General features: G+C 30.4%; 2 protein-coding genes across 3 annotated transcripts; one reads left to right on the top strand and one right to left on the bottom strand.

Annotated features, from left to right (window-relative positions):
* Positions 1-5,882: 5,882 nt before the first annotated feature.
* LOC107028430 (probable aquaporin NIP5-1) lies at positions 5,883-9,915 on the top strand. Its single transcript, XM_015229499.2, has 4 exons — positions 5,883-6,653; positions 8,278-8,697; positions 8,780-8,841; positions 9,408-9,915. Exons 1-4 carry the CDS (start codon positions 6,444-6,446, stop codon positions 9,604-9,606), a joined length of 891 nt encoding a protein of 296 aa, XP_015084985.1. The 5' UTR covers positions 5,883-6,443; the 3' UTR covers positions 9,607-9,915.
* Positions 9,916-10,039: 124 nt separating this feature from the next.
* LOC107028429 lies at positions 10,040-17,328 on the bottom strand. Of its 2 annotated transcripts, XR_001457842.2 has the most exons (9): positions 17,036-17,328; positions 16,899-16,951; positions 16,497-16,556; positions 16,282-16,359; positions 13,601-13,730; positions 13,297-13,349; positions 11,678-11,863; positions 10,526-10,737; positions 10,040-10,327 (listed from the first exon to the last, which is right to left on the bottom strand). XR_001457842.2 is itself a non-coding variant. In XM_015229498.2 (8 exons), exons 1-8 carry the CDS (start codon positions 17,307-17,309, stop codon positions 10,585-10,587), a joined length of 987 nt encoding a protein of 328 aa, XP_015084984.1. In that variant the 5' UTR covers positions 17,310-17,328; the 3' UTR covers positions 10,043-10,584. The 2 variants fall into 2 exon arrangements, 1 of the variants encoding a protein (XP_015084984.1); XM_015229498.2 differs by having other exon boundaries at positions 10,043-10,737.
* Between the last annotated feature and the right edge of the window lie 3,491 nt (positions 17,329-20,819).

Below are 20,819 nucleotides of genomic sequence, written 5' to 3'. Positions count from 1 at the left end.
CAAAAAATACGATCGTTTAACTTATTCAAAATAAAAATAAATATGTGGCATCGCATTATAGAGTAACGAGAATCATATACAAATCGAATAATATAAGCTATTATAGCAAGAACTCTTGAGCTGCAATACCAAAACATAATTTAAATTTATATATATAAATTTACAGAAAAAAACTTATGAACATATTAGTATTGTCAAATAATAAAAATAATTTATTTATGAAAAAGGGTGTAAGTTACATAATTGATCGATTAAGAATTATTATATCTTTTGAAGTTAAATATACCAAATATATATTTATCAAATGTCGATTATCATTAGTTTAATTGACGAATATACATGCCTTTATAAAAAAAAAAAAAAAGAGTATATATATATATATGTATATGTATATTAGAAGACATGATTTCAATATGTCTGTGTTAGGTTGTGGAGCCTAATTAATATTTGATGTATTGTCATATATTAATGTTTACGCGGTTTAATATATATACCCAAATTTTATGCTGCAATATTTATTCTCTGTAACCTAAAAGACTCTGAATTATTAATATATATACCCACCGCCGTGAAAGTTTACTGACGGGGTGTTATCACAAAATATTGGTTTCTCTCTTTCTCTCTCTAGATCTCTCATCTTTTTTTCTTGAAAGTTCTTGTGTTCTTAATTCATCAAGTGTGTGTGAATTCGATCCTAACAGTTTGTTCCTAGACATATTAAGTAAAAAGATAAAAGGTATTATGATCATTCAAATATTTTGCAAGGTCAGCTTGCATAGAAAAATTGTATTATAACTTTAATATTTGGACCTTAATATATTTTTTAAAAAAAGTCTACTCTTTACTTTTGAAGTTACATATTATGCCTCGTGTAATTGAATATTGTGGGGTCCATTTGAATTTTTCAATTGACATGTTCGATGTTCAAAAATATTTATTCATTATTAACTATGCAATCTGTAATAGAAGAATAATTTTATGATATTACTTTTTAAATAGGGAAAATGCATAAGTACCCCTCTAATCTATTTTTGAAATCTCATGGACATACTTATACTATACTAAGGTCCTATTACCCCCTAACTAATTTTATAAATAATTTTCTACTCCTTTTCAGCATATATGGCACTAGCTTGAAAAAAAATGTCAACACACGCTGAACCCACAAGATAGTGCCACGTAAGCCGAAAAGGTGTAGAAAATTATTTATAAAATAAGTTCAGGGAGGTAATAGGACCTTGTTATACTATAAGTGTATCTCTGAAATTTCGGATATAGGTTGAGGGTGTCTTGTGCATTTTCCCTTTTAAATATAATAAACACAAGAGAAATGACTAAAAATTAATAATAATGATAAATTAAGAATTAAATTAAAATTATTTATTAATTTCATAAAGTAAAAAAATATTATTAGTTATTTTAAAATATTATAGTAAACAACTATTATTAGACGGAGTGACTTGTTTACATATTAGTAGAATAATATTAATTTTTACATAAAATTTATCATGAATTAATTATTTCCATCTTTATTTTGGCTCTAATTAATATATTTTGAAAATAAATAAGCGTGATAAAAATTAATAATATATATTAGATTGAAATTAAAGAAAAAGATGTTAAAAAGTAATTTTACAAATAAAAATTAATAGGATGATATACTTGTATTAAAGACGACTAAGAATTAAAATGTAATTTCATTCTGACAAAAATCTATCAAGAATAAATAATTCTAGAAATATCTTTCTATATATGAAGTGAACGATGATCAAAGGTTAAGAAAATGTAACTTCATGCAAACAAAAATCTGCCAATAACAAAAAAATTAAAATAGTTCTAGAAACATATTTAGTTATTATTAGTAGTATTACCTCATTTTTCGTATTTCTCCAAATTTTTTTTTAATTATTGTGATATCTATTCATTATATGAAAGTAAACAAATTATGATTACGATTAGCTCTTAATAATTCTAGATCAAATATAATATTAGGTGGAATTAATCAAAAATAAAATTAAAATTTTTATATGTATATTTAAATTTTGTGTATTAAAATATTTTCAAATTTTGTGATCTTAAATATGATATATAAAAAAATTAAAATTCAAAAGTTATTTTCTTTTTGAGATGAAATAAAAAAATAAGTTCATGTAAATTGAAAAGGAGGGATCATATATTAAAAATGAAATACATCTGTGTTATTATTAAAATGAGCTTTCATATATTTTTTAAAAAAAATTCTTTTGATTTCCTTCTATTAATTTGTGCATATATGTGGAGTTTTTTAAATATTTTAATATAAAAATATAATCATTTGAAAACTTTAATTCTTCGTTTTAATTTCTAATTTGTTGCATATTTAAAAATTACATAAAAAAGAAGCTTATAATATCAATGTAATAATTCAAGATATTTTCACATAGTTAAAAACCATAATGAAATTTGGTTGATTCCCTTATTTTTATCGAAACAAAAGAAAATTGCATATATTGTTTGAAAATGACGTAAGAACTAAAAAATACTATGAATCACAGTAAAATGACAACTAAAAATATATGAGAATCATATAAGAAATTTCGTTGACTTTCCTAAAATCACTTGTATCATATAAAATGAAACAGATGAAATAACATATATTGTTTGAAAATGACATAAAAGATACATAAATTAACAGTTTAAAATATTTTTTAAATAAACACATATAACAAATTTAGTTCAATTTTTAATTTTCATCTGTGTCACATAAAATTGAAAGAAAATAATTATCATACGTGGAATCGCGCTGGCGCAAAACACTTAATATCTAATCCTAAATACATAAAAGTTTAGAATTTAATTAACTATAATATTAGTGGACAGTGCATGCATTTGTCATCAAAAATAAATTACACACATATTCTCTTGATAATAATTATTTTGATAAAGATATACTAACAATTTTTTAATTCTTTATAATATTAAGCTCATGACACGATCTATTCCTCCTAATATACACATAAACCAAAATCCACTTCAACCCCTTCCTACTGTGGCAAACTAGCTTTTGGCCATGGCAATTTTATAAATATTTTTGCGTGAAAATTTAGACGTAGTTTCATCATGTATTTGATCATAGATATGATTTATATTTATAAATTTTAAAAATTATTTAAAATATCATAAAATTGTGTTATTATTTTATTATGAATATATTCCATGATAAAAATTTATTTCATTGATTATAATTTATAATAAAGCCCCAATATACTTATAAACAATTTTTATTTTTTAAATTTATATTTATATTACTTTTGATTAGTTCTATGAAAAATACCATTATATATTTAATAGTCAAATAACAAACACACCTTATAAACATAACTACCGTATTAATAAATAGTGGGATAGTTTTATAAAATATAAAAGTCTGAAATAAATTTAAAAGTTATAAAAGTTCCAACCAAAATTTTCTATTATTTTAAATTTTGAAATGTCCTAAAAAAATATTTACTAAATAATAATAAATTGTATTGCCAGACACCATATGCCAACTTTCTATATAAATTTTTTTTAAAATAAATATATATGGTCAGAAAAGGCCGATAGCATTGAAATAGTGGATAATTATTGGTTTGGTAATATACCATATATACATATAAATAAATATATAACTCTATGATTAATCGAAAAGAGAAGTCTACTCATCTATTAGTTTCTCCTATAGGTCGATGGGATATTGCAAATTTGTCCTTATTTATGTTTCTATCAATTATTGATTCTTTGTTAATCAAACAATCACAAATGTTTTAAAAGTAACTAGGAGAAAAACTTATTTATTTAGTTAATTATATAAAATAATTCTAGTAGTTTCCCAATATCCTAGGTATATTTTAGGGAAAATTACATGAATTAGTATATTTTAATAAATAATTACTAATTTTAGCAATATTTTTTATTTATTATCATTTATAGCAATACTATGTTAATTCTGTAATATGAATTATAAGTGAATTATGTATGTCATATATATGAATTATAATATTTTTTGAAATATATAATGCTTTTTTGTTAAGAATTTGTCACATTGTATTATAAGTGAATTAAAATGTGTGATAAATGTATTATCTATCATTAAAACTTGTATTATATGTGAATAATAAATTATTCTTTGTAATATGTATTAAACTTGTATCATAAATGAATTAAAAGTGATCAAGTGAAAAAAAATGTTATTGCTATAAATGATAAATATTCTTTTATTATAGTATATTTACGTAAGTTTCCCTATATTTTATACATTTAACAAGAGAAACAAATTAGATTTTAATTACTTGCAACTATAATTGAAAAGAAGTTCCAATTACTTTTTTGGACTCTGAATGACTTATTATATATTCCGTCGATTCAATTGACAGAACTCTAATTTAATTTGACATGAAATTTAAAGAAGAAACAAAATTATGTGACTTATGATCCTAACGTTTTATATCTAATATCTATGTCGTTAAAAAAATTGTTTTAAAATAATGATAACATGCCCATGATAAAAAAATAAATTCATTATTAGTAGGATGAAAATAAAATAATTGGGAGTGTCATTTTTGCAAAGACAAATGGAATGTTGAAGTTGAAGTTGAAATTATAAGAAGTGAGCAAAAGAGACGAGTTTTTTCCTTTTGGTCTTCCATTTAATATATATTAACTTTCATATTGAAATCGTGATTTAATTCAAATTACATATTATAGAATTTATTCGAAGGTAATAATCTCAATAAAATTTTCTTCATATTTAAAGATTTAAAATTTCTACTTAAAAATAAAATAATTTTATCACTACACTATAACTTATATTTTTTATTAAATGAGACAAGTTACTGCATAGAAAGTGCTTGTAAGTCAACAATATATAATTATCATATAACTAAAAAAAAAAAAGCAATACATATAATAGCTCCAAGTTCTTTGTATACATATAGTTATAACTTATACATACCTTGAGCTTGACTCTGCCTAGCTATATTATAATCTCTCTGTAGGGTGGGTTCAACTTGGCTTCCTAAATTATTTAATGCATTATTGGTACAAGATGGAATTGCTAAAATACAAGCCTTTAGAGGCTTCAGTGCGTCACAGGCTCCAATGAATTTGTGACCCCTTTTTTATTTCTCCTATCGGTTGTCATATTTGAATCTGATTAAATTTGAATTTTTCACCTAATATCCGATTTTTATATCAAAGCATGATCAAATTTAAATTCATATTTCACATTAGGGGTGAAATCAGGGGCTGACCCACATGGCTCGGTAAGGGTGCAATGCACCTGCTAACTTCGAAAAAATGGTGTATATATATATATATGTATATTTATCTTAAGAAACTAGCAAAAAAAGAATATAATTAACGGTGCACCCATAAATAACATGAATGTACCCTGTACAGTTGGTATAAGCTAGTGGTGTCATTTATCAAGACCCAAGTTCAAATAGTGCACCCGAAATCTTCAAAATCTGAATTCAACTCTGTACAGTTGGTATAAGCTAGTGGTGTCATTTACCAAGACCCAGGTTCAAATAGTGCACCCGAAATCTTCAAAATCTGAATTCAACTCTGTACGGTTGGTATAAGCTAGTGGTGTCATTTACCAAGATCCAGGTTCAAATAGTGCATTCAAAATCTTCAAAATCTAAATTCAACTCTGTCGTGAAACGCTTTTTAATAAAAATAATATAATATTCAGAGGAATCTGAACTCGAAATCAAAATCTCTGGCTAAAAATGAATGAGTACTTTCAATTCTGTTGTTCTTGGTGAATTTATGAGAGTTTCATTTGAAGAAAGTGTTAGGCTGTCAGTTTAGCATTGTGGCCATTGACTTTTCTCTCTCTCCCTCTCTTTCTCCCTCTCTTGGTTGTCGGCCTCCTTTTTATTACTTTTAATTATTATTATAGCTAACAAGTATGTGTATATAATACTACTAGTATTACATATGCAATGCAATACCCAAAATCAAAATCACTTGTGTTTCTTCTTCTTACTTCCCAATTTCATCAAGGTTACTCAATTCTGCTTCTTTTGGGGTTTTTTTTGTTTGCTAGGTTTTGTTATGTACTCTTGCTTAGTTCAGATTCATCTTATAATTGCATAATTGAGCTGGATATATTCATTTCTTCTATTCCTTAGTTACACACTAAAAAAAAACCTTTAAATCATGTAATTAAAGCTTCATCTATTTCTTCAATCTTCTCTTTTCCCCAAAAAAAACAAAAAAAAAGTTTTTTCTTTCAGTTGCTGTATTCTGATTTATCTATTTGGATCAATCTATCGATCTGGCTGTTAAACTGAATATCGTGTAGCTAGACATTTATAAAAGCTAAAAAAATATGTAATATCTATCTCTACTGAAAGTAATTTTGTTCATTTTTTTCTAAAAAAAAAAAAAAAAAAGTTGGGAGTTATTGATCTAAGATGGCGGAATTAGAAAATGGGATATCGGCGCCGGCAACGCCGGGTACGCCGACTCCGTTATTCCCGTCGTTACGAGTGGATTCGATGGGTTCTTATGATCGGAAGTCAATGCCTCGATGCAAATGTTTGCCTTTGGATGCACCAACATGGGGAGCTCCTCATACCTGTCTTGCAGATTTTCCTGCACCAGATGTCTCCCTCACACGAAAGGTACACTACTACTCCCTCCCGTTAATTTGATTCGACACGAAATTTACAGAAAAATAAATAAATTTCAAATTTGTGTCATTCTTTCTAGGAGCGATTAGATAGAATGCTATTTACTGCATTTCTATGACTATAATTTTTTACTGGGTAAGGTATTTACACCAAGTCAATACATGCATGTCATGTAATTAAATTTACGGAAAAGGGTCAAAATTGTCTCTGAACTATGTAAAATAGACCACTTATATCTTTCATTATATTTTAGGATCAAAAATACTCCCACCGTTATTTAACCATAATTAATTGACATCTGTTTTTACTTTATTAAATCACATAATAATAAAAATTGTATTAACTTGACGTAAACACTTGGTGCGGATAAGTTTTTTTTCTTTTTACTGTATTAGAAAAGGATGATTTAGTTTAATTTGATATGCAATTTTTAAAAAGTAAAAGAAGATCTTTTGATTCTACGGTAATCTTCTGTTTTAAATATGTTTTTTCGAAATATTAAAATTAAAGTATTTGATAAAAGAGAAATGAGGAGGGTAATTTTTTTTATTTTTTTTTGGTAACTAGAGTACCTATGTAATGATCAAGTTGAGGGTTAGGTACATAATATAGGTACTTAAACCATTACAATTACATCACAAGAGGGCCCAAATTAGCCAATAATTTCGTTCATATTTTTCATTTCAATCAATGAGGCACACAATAATCGCCATAATATTGAGGTGGTTGGTGCACCTCTATTGGGTCAACCATCAACCTGATTTGTTGCACCATTGTTATAGATCAAAAAGAGTGATTAATTAAATGTGAAAGGTCAATTTGCCTATAAATGCTACTCTTTTTATTTAAATTTGTTTATATGTATATTATTATTATTCTTATTCTCATTAATTTTATTTTTTTCAGTCCATCTTGAAAATTATTGACTTTTTTTATTATTTTTTTTAACCAATTCTTTTAGTTTCAACTGTCCACATAATCACATGACAGGCTTAAAATCATCATAAAATTAAAGAACATTTTGATATAATTAACATATCTTTAGTTCCAACTTTTCAAATGACCATATGACAAATACTAGACCATAAAACTAAAAGACATTTTGATATATTTGACATATTTTAATTTAGAACCATAAGATTCAATTTTTTTCTTTTAACTTCATGTCAAGTGAAAATATGTTGCATAAATTAAGATGGAAGGAAATATTTAATTGTACAATTTACTTTACAAATGAGTAGATTTAAATTTTTTTTGCCCTTCAAATAAGCTAGTCTAACCCATTGAACCTACAAACTCACTAGTATTTCTTGCACACCCAATTTACTTTAATTCTTGAGCGAAGTAATTTGATTTACAACACATTCTTCTAAAACATGGCTTTCATTTGTCCATTTTTTTTTCCCTTTGATATAGAGAACATGCAAGATTCTTCTCATGAAAATGGAAAATTTCTAAAATATTGCAAGTTGTTGTGGTGCCAATAAACAACAAACTAATGCTGATGACTGTTTTAGTTGGTAGTTCAACTTGCAAGTAATTCTGACCTTCGTTGTTAGAACTACTTTATCATACCCTAAAATGTAAAACATATGTGTGTGTGTGATGGATACAGTTGGGAGCTGAATTCGTGGGAACATTTATCCTTATATTTGCTGCAACAGCCGGGCCAATCGTGAACCAAAAGTACAACGGAGCTGAATCTCTTATTGGGAATGCAGCTTGCTCAGGGCTGGCTGTTATGATTGTGATTCTGTCGACAGGCCATATTTCTGGAGCTCATCTGAATCCGTCCCTAACTATAGCATTTGCAGCACTTCGTCACTTTCCGTGGGTTCAAGTGCCAGCCTATGTTGCAGCACAGGTTTCAGCATCCATTTGTGCTTCTTTTGCACTCAAAGGTGTCTTTCATCCCTTCATGTCTGGTGGAGTTACAGTCCCTTCAGTAAACACTGGCCAGGCTTTTGCTCTTGAATTCCTCATCACATTCAATCTCCTTTTCGTTGTCACTGCTGTTGCAACTGACACCAGAGCGGTATAGACCAACTTATACCTTATATATTCTTCATGTCCAGTAAATACATCCAACTACTAGTATTTACTAATTCTTTCAACAGGTGGGAGAGTTGGCTGGCATAGCAGTTGGAGCCACAGTGATGCTCAATATTCTAGTTGCCGGGTAAGTAAATATCTCAACACCCAAGTATACAGATTACGAAAATGGGTCTATACTAACCCAAACAAACGCTTCGGGCATTACCATATATCAGCAGCTTGCAATAGGGAAGAAATTTCTTTCATTTATTCTACAAATAATGTTGCAGAGAACCAACCGATAGAGAGCCAAATTAATACCCTCCTTCCAATTATGATATATTCATGCCTAGTACTGTGACATGAATTCTCAGCTAGGCTTTAGAACTTTAGCTTTTTTTTTTCTTTTTTTTTTTATGACGAGGGAAACCCGCAGTCGCTACCCTTAGGGTGCGCATAGGATAAAACCTCCGCTCCTATGCAATAGATCGCAAACCACATAGGAGAGGTAATCCGCACCAGGCTTGCTCGACCCAGAAGGCAAATCCCTTGCTTTTGCTAGGTAGGGGGTTCGAACTTGAGACTTCCAACATGAAAGTCCCAAGCTCAAACCACTGGGCCACCCCGAAGGGTTTTAGAACTTTAGTTTTTGCCAAAGCAAATCCAGTAGTTCTTTTTGGGTGTTTTTTGACGTGTTGGTGGAATAAGCAGGCCGTCAAGCGGTGCTTCTATGAATCCAGTACGAACTTTGGGGCCGGCTGTTGCAGCAGGAAATTACAAGTCATTGTGGATATACCTAGTGGCTCCAACTCTGGGGGCTCTTGCAGGGGCGGCTGTTTATACGCTCGTCAAACTTCGCGGAGACAACACTACAGAGACACCACGTCAGGTTAGGAGCTTCCGCCGCTAGCCTGCTGAAGGAAGGGTGTTGTTCCAACTTATAATACTATCGTGTGCTTGAAAATAAAGGTGGAGGACTAGGGAAACTATGACTTTCGGTCTAACCATCGGTAACAATTTACATTTGCATTTAGACACTCTTTCTTCTCATTCACTTTGTGTGAATGACTTAAAAAGAAGAGGCAGAAATTTGGTTGTGGTCTGTGACCTTTTTTTTCTTTCTATGATTTGCTCTGTGTGAACTATGCTACCTTAAAACTATGTGTGACGGTAATAAGAAGTTTTCTACTTGTATATCTAGTAAGAAAATATTCAAGCATCCCATGCTGATTAACAATCGTCCCACCAGAACCACTTAAATCCTTTTATCCTCCTTACAACTAATTCCTGTAGGTTACTTTCCTTTCTCCAGAATCAGACATGAATTTAACTCAACAGTGATATAATTTTCTAATTACTTAAACTTTTAAATGAGCTAATCACATGCTACAACAACTACATTTCAGCATACATATATCATCTTCATTGCTGAAATAAATAAATAAATTATCTAACCTGAAATTGGATATAATACAGCATGCCGGTTTGTAATAAATCATCACGCTTTTCCACAATTGTTGAGGACGTAGTAAAAACTCCAAGTAGTATCCTAACTTAAGCATAGTTCAGACTCTCAGTGATATTCATCACGTTTAATATGCAACAGGGAGAGCTGAAGAGATTGGAAATTACTGCAAATTATAGAAACAGGCTACTGTCAGATGGTCGTGCCTGATGGTTGCCTGTGGGTCAATCTATAAAGGCTGCATCCCCTGTTTTCCTTCTTATAAATCTATCACTTACACGAAAGTTAACACCTAGGAAGGAAGAACTCCTTAACATGAAGACATAGGGGTCTACAAAGGACCTTTTCTATTGGCACAAATTACCTTTTCTGCATGGTTTGGCATGTGGAAATTTACACCTTAACCAAGTCCCAATGTCACATTCACGAAGGTGAAGGCGTGCAACTTCTCCATTCCTTGACACTTGAGCTTAATTGATCTGGGAGATGAGCAGACCAAATATCCAAATCTGGTAATGCTCCTGTCAGTGCAAGATAATTTTCTCCTGCGCTCTTTGGCAGCTTTTTCCAGCTTACCTGCCATTTCAGATAATGAACTTTTAGTCATAGCAGGTAAAGCCAGCAAAATGCAGAGTGATATTCAAAAGACGAAAATAGTCTTATTGCGCTCACTGTGAGCTAAAAGGCAATGAGGGGTCGCCTCGCCTCTCTCCATTGGGGACGAGGCGATCGCGTTTCACAACACTGCGATCACAACAAATAAAGAAATTTATTTAATGACATGAAGATGTGATGTCAGTGGAACTCTCTGGAAAGTTTCTTGCCAAGGTAGAGCAGGCTATCATTAACATAACAGAGTCACCAGTCTGCCTTTTCCTAGCAATACACACCATGCAATTGCACATTTCAAGAAAATTTAGCACACATTTACAGGGTACACCATTACATTGCACCCATATACCTTGATCAACTTGAAATGTCAAGAATTCCTTCTAAAACAAGGGCACAACTTTAGAAAACTATACAGATGTTTCAAGAAATCATTGTAAATTTTATTGGGACTGTTGGGTCACAAAGATACATGGGTTTTTGGTCTATATGATGTGCAGACGGTGGTTACAGTTGGTCCAAACCTATTGAGGTCCAACACGCACACAAGTACATATACCATTCTATTTTTGCAAACTCACATAACTTTCTTCTACCACAACCAATTTCATTCAAGCGAACCACCATTTCAATTTCTACACCATGTCACTGTGTAAACTGTAAAATAAATAGGATACTGAACATGTCATAATTACTAAACAGTCCATCAAATTGCACATCTTGATGAAGGCACTTTTAAATTACATATGGCTGAGATTACTTTTTGAAAGCCTCCTTGTTTCACTGGCTTAAAGTATCAGTTTCATAGGTTCACAACCCTAGGTAACCTTTTGGAATGAAGAAAGACCATAAAATTTTGTATTGATTTTACTAAGCAAAGAAGATAAATGGAATTCAAGTACCCTACTTGCTCAGGAAATGCCTTGCATAATGCATTAATAGTTGCATTTAGTTCCAAAGGGTCATCCCTTTTGGAAATATCCAGTTGCATCATTTCAGAATTATCAGACAATTCTTTGGTAGCAGCGCCACAATTCACCATGATCCGACCATTGGGCATCAACATCTTATTCATCTCCAACCAAGTTGTAACCTTTCAAGGAAAGACGAAACAAATGCATTAGATCCCGGAAATCTACCACCAAGGAACCAGACAGCAAAGCATATCACTATTTCGGAACAATCTTCCTACATATATTATTCAAGAAGTACCAAATTGGGGAATCTCATAATTTTAGGAAGATCAGAAGTACTCCTTCCATTTTATTTCACATTTGTTGCCAAAAAAGGTTATTGTAAACTTTGAATGATAACTGTAACATCTTTAAACAATCTGCCAAAGCTTCATACAAACTGTTATTTAAGAATCTATCTAGTGAAATCTTAACATAAGAACACATTTAGCTTGTGTATCACAACATCAAAACACAAAATGAGATAGAGAGAGTAGAGAAAAAAATCAGTATATATACGTGTTAAAACTTAAGAGTACTGTGGAAAGCTGTGTGAAAAAATTAACATATATCCCAATGTTAGATGAGTAGGTAAGGCAGAGTGAACTACACTTGAATTCATGTCACGTATATTGATATCTAAAGAGATTGAGGCCATTCAGCTTTAAAGTTGATATTACTAGAGATTAAACCTGCATTCACTGAATGTTAAACGTTCTTAATTGAGTAAATCGGAAACCATTTTGACAACACTAGATTCACAAGGGTGAACATAATGAATCAACAAGGCATACAAAGGCAAAATGACAGTAGCACTACCTTAATACTTGTTTTTCTGGTGAATAATAAATCTACTTTATCGATAAAAATGAGAGTAGATCTGCAAGTCACAATCAATCTAGACATCATTGTGAGTGCATTTGAGGAAGTAGTGATTTTAGCATGAAAACGATACTTCGTCTAGTCAGTGTTTGGTAAATATTGGAAGCGTTTTTGCTATGGTAGAGCCTTCAACAAGTGAGTAGAGAAGATGCTCAAACTTGGAGCTGATGAATCTTCTGTCCGTCAATTTCTTTTTTTAAAAAAAAATAAGATAAGTTTTTTTCTGTTGGTCATTATTTAGGTACTATTTGACATTTTTTTCACTATCAAATCAAAGCGATTTTCATTTTGTTATCAGTAATATCTAGACCAGCTTCTACACATCTTGACTATACCAGACAAATCAAAGAAATTTCGTAATGGTTGATTCTGTATATTAAAGTACTTTGCAAAATAATTGTACGATGAGATGCTACTATAAATTTTCTTAAAGTACTTCTCTAAATAACTACAAAAAAGTACTTATCCAGAAGCTAACACATCCCAATCGGGTGCCAAAATGGGTTGATTCAACCATCAACTCTGTTATTAGCCAAAAAGAAAATCCACATGTAATTATTCAGAAGAGAGAATGAGAGATACTATTATCAACTACATAGTTTGATAAAAGATAGATAAGCATGCATTGTAAAAATAGTGCAACAACTAATGCATGTGGCATGCCTATCAAAATTTGTGCAGTTGAGCATACCTCTTCCAGTTGTGGTAAAACCTTTCCATCAGAAAACAAATCAACTATTATACCTGAAATTATCATTTAGAAGAATATAAGTGAAGTTCGGATAGAAGTCATACCGAAGTTCCCCAATGCTCACTTCTGATGCATGGCAAAAAAAGTTAAAATTATGATAAATCAGGGAAGTTATTTGAAATGCTTCAGCTGCAGAACCAGCTGCAAGAACAATCATTTTCTGGAGGATCAGAACTTCCCTTCTATCATAAAGCAACTAATAGGTCGACTAAGGTTACATGTCTGAAGTAAGGCAGTGATATACCTGCATAACCTCCAGGAATAGTAACAGATGAAGAAAATACATCTCCGATGTGAACTTCCAACACACCTCCCCCTTGAGTATGCTTCTCCAGATCAGAGAGCCCAAGATATTCTCTTGCTTTTGCAATCAACTGGAATAATGAGAAAAGCCAACTCATTTTCACAAATCAAAATGCTGAATTGGACAATGACTTGAATTATTTAGTTTTATGTGCCAGATAACATTACTAAATCCTTTTTTTTGGGGACATTATTAACTAATTGAACTCCATGTTATTGGATCGATATCTAAAACACAAAATTTGGAACTGAAAATATTATCACTGCGTAAAATATTCTAAATGATCATGTAATTATTGCAAGTAAAGAGAATCATTGAAAATATTGTGTTATGGTGGCTGTTCCAGCAGTCAGTGCTTCTTTCAGGTGGCCCTTCAAACTTTCAACAGCACTGCACCTCTTTCTGGTAGATATTCTGACCACACCACTTATTATGGTCACTATTCTGAAAAGTTCACCTATCACTGTTCTGAAAATTTTTCCAGTCGTTACTTGAGCACCAATTCAAGCTAGTTCAATGACATCAAGGAGATTGTGCGTCACAACACCATTCAGAATTGATTCTTTCTGTCATACTGCAAGAACCACTTCTATTATTTGCAATTATTAGTGACTTTTAAAGGAAAGAATTCCAGCACCATTTTTCTTTCTGGTGATTGCCTATTATTCTAATGGTACTATTTGGATGATTCTTTACACTTCTGTTTTGAATATTTCCTATCTTTAAGATTAGTGAACTCAAGTTGCTTCACCATCTCGAGTTTAAGGGGTGTTTTAAGTCAAGAGAATCATTGAGAATATAAAGTAAACTACTAAATGACAATATTATAATAATTAGTATTCCCACGAATTAGAAAGCTCTCTTTTTTCATGTTACTAAAAATTCCTATAAAAAGGTCTCTCTAGTGTGTCGTTAACCAACAAATTTCAATAATAGTTTTGTTTCTTCCTTCTTTCCTTCCACGACCTATAGAGTTTTTATAACTCGTGCAATTTCTTCTGGCATTGGTATGTTTTCTGCACTAGCACATGTTAGTAGCCTAGCCTCAACCAAGAACTCAATATCACATAATACATGAAAGTTGCAACGAAATTTGCTGAAGGCTTGCTTGAGGAGACTTAAGTCCTCAAAGTAGGTGCAAATAGGCTTGGTACTCAACTCGCTTAGAGGCTCTTTATGGAAGGCACTAAATCAATACAGCATGTATATTTTCGACCATGGACTCTATCTTGAAGAGGTAACAATGCACGATAAGCTTCTTGAGGTTCTAAACGCATCACACATATATTTTTTTCTAAATTAGAGGCGGATCTAAGTATAATATCCTCCTCAGAGATGTATAAAACATGTCACTAAAGGTCTATGTCATTTATGTGACAATCAACTCCGGAATTCCATGCAACTTTCAGTCACTAAGATCACTACATAACTTCCACATAAGTTAGAGAACAAGATCAACTTTTCATAGCAAACACTGGAAATATACGAAACAATCAAAAACTGATTTGCATCAAATACCTTGTAGAAAAAACAAGGGCTGCCAAAAATGGATGAAAACCCAAAAGCAATTTCTATTATGCTCACATGTGCATTATGATTTTGTGAAAGCTCAATTCCTAAATACATTAGAGGCCAGTTCAATTGAATCATTTAGTGAATCTGCTGGAAAGGTACTTTAGACCTGTCAACATTTTGAATTTCAATAATCATAGCTATGTATCTCTTAGTCCTGCCTATATTCTTACAAGGAATTATGATTCTTGTTTATGCTTCCTATTTTCGTTTTGGAAATACAATTTCGCTGAAGCTAAGGCCTTTAGTATTCCTTCATTTGATGTTCACCAACTGCCTTTAAAATACTATCTATGTCGAATCATAATTAGCCAGTTGCCAAGTCACAGACCCTATGCAGTGCCCTTTTATTAACTTGCAACAAGGAGGTTGAATAAGTCTCATTGGCTAAGCTTGTTGTAAAGAGTATGCACATAGTTTTTTTCCAAAAAAAAAAAAAGAAAACAAAAGGAGATCTCCCTAATGATGTTTAGAATTCCTGTAACTGCCTAAACTTCGACATCATTCTACTCTTTTGGATTGGAGTGGTATGTCTCTATGCCCATATATCCCCAGTAGATTGACTGTTTTCTGTAAGTTTTGCACAGTAAAGGGATTTTCTTTCTAGTGGCTCTGTAGGACGCATCTTAATGTAAAGGGAAGGGTACTTATTCAAATAAAATAGCAAGAAGTCAGGCTTCAAACCACCGTCCCCTCTTTTCCCTTCACATGGTTTTGACAATAAAATAATTGATGCAACAGAGGTGCTTCCTCAATAAAATAATATAATACTAATTTAAGACCTTGGATAGTTGTGGAATGACTCAGTACTGTTTTTTTTTTCTTTTCGTTATTGGATTAGTAGGAATAACTCATTACTCTTATTGGAACAAGAAAAAAACAGAAGCTAGCATCATACTATATAACTCCTCTAAATTTATATTTTCCTTTATTTATTGTGATGCATCAAGGTCCAAGATATACCAGAGAAAGATTGCATGAGAAATATCAAAATACAAATATGCTCTTGAAAGGAGAAAAGCTAAGAAATGACAATGAGAGGTTACTACAATTTCATCTATCTCCCATCCAACAAGCAGCAAAGAAGGCCACAGTTCAAGCATCAAATGTGCAGCAGTCGCACCCCCCTGAAAATTAGCAGGAAGTAGCTGCACATCAGTTTGATCCCCATAAAGAGACAGTAAGATTTCGAAAAATAAATTTGTTAAAAAACTAATTTTACTAGTGATAATTTGTCAAAAACCTTAAAAGAACCTAAATTTACCAAGCCAAAGATTGCGAGAGGGCCCTTTGGTACAATAGCCGGCAAGCCAGCAAACTCATCCTGGTAATCAAACAGAAGAAAATGTACCACATTAGGAGACTCAATTCACTACATATGCATTAGGATCAATAACCCTAAACCATACAACAGAATGTACAAAATTTTCGTCTTGATCATGTCATGTCCTGAATTTATGTTTTGGACACGAAACTGAGATTTTTTTTATTACTACTACCGGCAATATCATCTAACATCTCTCAGACAGATACCAATCTTCATAACTCAGAACTGTTCAATGCTCACTAACTATGCATTTTGATTTCAATAATGCGAGAATCCAACTACTATGAGGACATTATACAGATAGATTAAAAAAAAAAAAAAAAAGAAGCAATGGCATACCCAATATGCACCCGTCCATTTGGTTTCCTTGTGAAGGATGCTATGCACATTATCTGTTTTCCAGCAAAATAAAATTCAGAAACCTACTTGTTTGTGAAATTGAATGAGTATTAGTGTGATGAGAATTTGAAACATACTGGAAGAATCGAGAAGCAGGACCCGTGATTGTGGAGTATCGAGGATTACAATGTTATTATAATTACTCGTAACAGAAGTGAGCACCTTGAAATCTGCTGCGCAGCTCCTTATCGTCTTCCTTCTTCTCAAATGCACTTGTCTTCTCGAATGCGAAATGGAGCTGAACACCTTTTCATTGCCAATAGGAAATACGCTCGCCGATGGGCCGCCCCATACACTAAGCCTGCTCATGTCTTCTATGTAGTTTGCGGATAAGAGTCGCTCCAAATACATCTACTGTTCCTCCCTCGTTTGTATTAATCACACTTTTCGGATTTTCACATAGAAAATTACATAAATTAATATATTTTAAAAAATAATTATTGTTATAAATTCATTGAATGAGTGGATAGTCGTAAATACATGAATAGCTATCCATATTCACTAGGTTTCATGAACCTTTTTAGATAAGAATGTATCTATTGATTTTACATAAATTAATACATTTTAAAAAATAATTATTGATTTTTTTTGTTTATTAATATTTATAGCAATGTTCTGTTATATCTGTAATATGTATTAATAGTGAATTATGTATGCAGTATATATGAATTATAATTGTTTTTTGAAATATATCATGTTTGTTTGGTAAAAAATTATCACATTGTATTATAAGTGTATTAAAATGTTTAATAAATATATTATTCATCATTAAAATTTATATTATATGTGAATAATAAATTGGTCTTTGTAATATGTATTAAATTTATATTATAAATAAATTAAAAGTGATCAAGTGAAAAAAAAATATTATTGTTATAAATGGTAAATATTTTTTTATTATAGTATATTTAGGTAAGTTTCCCTTTTCAGATTCAAATAACTTATATTTAATTTGAAATTTGTGATATCAAAATTTTAAAAATATCACATAGAAAATATATATTCCTTTTAGGGAAAATTACACGGATAAGCAAATTTATACTATTTAATTACTTATCATAGATATAGTTTGCTACAATTATCACTCGCAACTAACACTATAATTAATTACGTGGGCTGATTTCGAATTTGTATAATTAGTCATGTTTGTACATGTACAATTCGCCAGGATATACAAATAATATGTATAATATAGAGTTTTCTAGCATATATACATATACAATTCACCTCTCTCCCACTCTCTGCCCTCTCTCGCTCGCCTCTCTCCTCTCTCTCTCAGTCTCGCTCGCCTCTTTCCTCCCTCTCCCAATCTCTCTTGCCATATATACATTACATATGTATAATATACAATTATCTAACCAATATACATATACAATTTACCTTTCTCCACTTTTTTTCCACTCTCTCGCCTCTCTCCTCTCTCTCCCAGTCTCGCTCGTCTCTCTCCTCCAAATAACATGTAGCTACAAATTGTAATTATCAAACTATAGACATAAAAAGTAATTAATTATTTTTAAGTGTCTATATGTGAAAGTTTCCCCTTTCTTTATTGTGCGTTGAATTAAATTTTAAAGCACATTAATTTATTTTGTCGCATATTAACTACCTTCTACGAGCAATAAATATCAATTAACCCAAGTCAATCAATGCTAGTACAAGTGTTTATGTTTTGAAGAGTTAGTAATATTTATCATAACTTTTCAAAATATATTTTGAATAGTTTAAATTATAATTAGGGAAAATGCTTAAATACCTCCTAAATTATAATCGAAACTTTATAAGTATATTTTAATTAAATTAAGGTTCTATTTTTTTGATTTTTTTTTTGTAATTTTGTGCACTTTTATCTTACGTAACACACTTCGTGACTTCACGCAATTGAGGCGCGTAGGAGATATTTGGATGTCATCATAGCCAAAAAGGTACACAAAATTACAAAAAAAAAATACAAGGGTAATAGAATCTTAATTTAGTTAAACTGTGTCTCTGAGATTTCAATCATAGTCTAGAGGAGTACTTGTGTATTTTCCCTTGTAATTTAAATATGTAAATTTTATTTTTAAAAGAAGAATTTTCACAAATAGATATTAAAATAAATTTAGCTATATTTTGCGTATTTACGCGTTTTAGGCACTGTTTAAATTATTTCTTTTTTATGATTCACAAATTCGTATAATTAAGTTATTTTTGTATAAATTTGAAATAACAAATTTATACAAACATAAATAGCTGAACTTTAAAGAGTTATACAAAATATATTATATAAAAAAATTTATATTATACAAAATTGTATAAATTTGAAATGACGAATTTATACAAATAAAAACATTTGATTTTTAAATATTATACAAATTAAATTATACAAATTATATATAAATTTTACTATACAAATTTTGAATTATATAAGTCTCAGCTCGCATAATTATCACAAAATATTGATGCTAGTGATAATTAATTAAAACTATAACTATAACAACTTATTACCTAGTATATGTTTAGTTTAACACATTTAATTTTTCCCTTTGTAAATTCACTAACATTAATTAATTTCAGTTATATAAATGTATGTATTCATTCATATTTCATGATAATTGTAAAAAATCATATTTTTTTTCAAAATAAATTTTTAAATCTAAGAGCCTGTTTGGATTGTTTTTAAAAAAAATAATTTTAAAAAGTATTTTTGAAAGTGCTGAAACTTATTTTAAAATAAGTAGTTATGTGTTTGGATAAAAGTATTGTAGTTGAAAAAAATTGTTAATGTGTTTGACAAATAAGTGAATGTAAAAACTTTTTTTAATCAAAAGATCTGAACTACCCTTAAAGTTGTTAACATTAGAACTGTCAATATGGACTAGCCCACCCCATTCAGGTTAATCCATATAGGCTTCGACATTTTACGGGTCATGCCGGACTAGGCCATTTTTTATGTGGCCCAGAAAACACCGGCCCAACCCACAAGTACGTGGGCTATAGGCTTGCTGGGCCAGCTCACTTTTTTAAAAAATTATATTATTTTTAGAATTATTAAATTAAATTAAATTAAATTATACTTTAAAAATATTATTATAAATATCGACAAAACAATATTACATGATGTTAATGTTACTACTTTTTAATCAAATTCACAATTAAAATTATTTTTTATAGTACTTATTAAGTTTTCTTGCAAGTAAAAATAGAAATATTAATCTAATTGTTTTGAGTTTGGACTCTTTTTAATTTTTAATTTTTAATTTTAATATTATATTATATTTTAAATTAATTTTTATTGGCCACCGGACCTATCAATATTTATCAAGCCCCACAAATCAGCAGACTTATCAGGCCGAGCTAAAAAGCTCTTTTCCCAAATGGGCTCCAAAAATCGTAACCCAACCCTATTAAATCCCGGATTAGACCAGGCCAACTCACAGGCCTAGCCCATATTGACGGCTCTAGTTAACATGATAAAAAGTTGATTAATTTAAGGTTTTTATCCTTTAAAAAAGTTAAAACAAAGTTAATTTATATTTTTATATCCATAAATAATAATATTTTCTATCATTCACATATTTCATTATTATCACAATAATAATAATAATAATAATAAAAGAATTAATGGCAAAAGGGTAATATATTTGGTCAATATAAAATGACTTTAAAGTTGAAAAAAGAAACATCCTAACCTAACTTTTAACTTTTGACTTGAAATAAGTCATTTTGAAAATTGTCAAACATTTTAATAAATCAAAAACTGACTCTTAAATCAGTTTGATCAGCTTTTAAGCCCATTCAAACAAGCTCCAAATTTTGTGATATAGTGATGAGAGTATTTGATTTAGTAGCATGAACAAAATCAACAAAATCTTATTAATAAAC

Source organism: Solanum pennellii, chromosome 8 (genome assembly GCF_001406875.1).
Source record: "Solanum pennellii chromosome 8, SPENNV200".
Classification (NCBI taxonomy): Eukaryota; Viridiplantae; Streptophyta; class Magnoliopsida; order Solanales; family Solanaceae; genus Solanum; species Solanum pennellii.
This window is presented reverse-complemented; position numbering and strand designations above follow the sequence as displayed.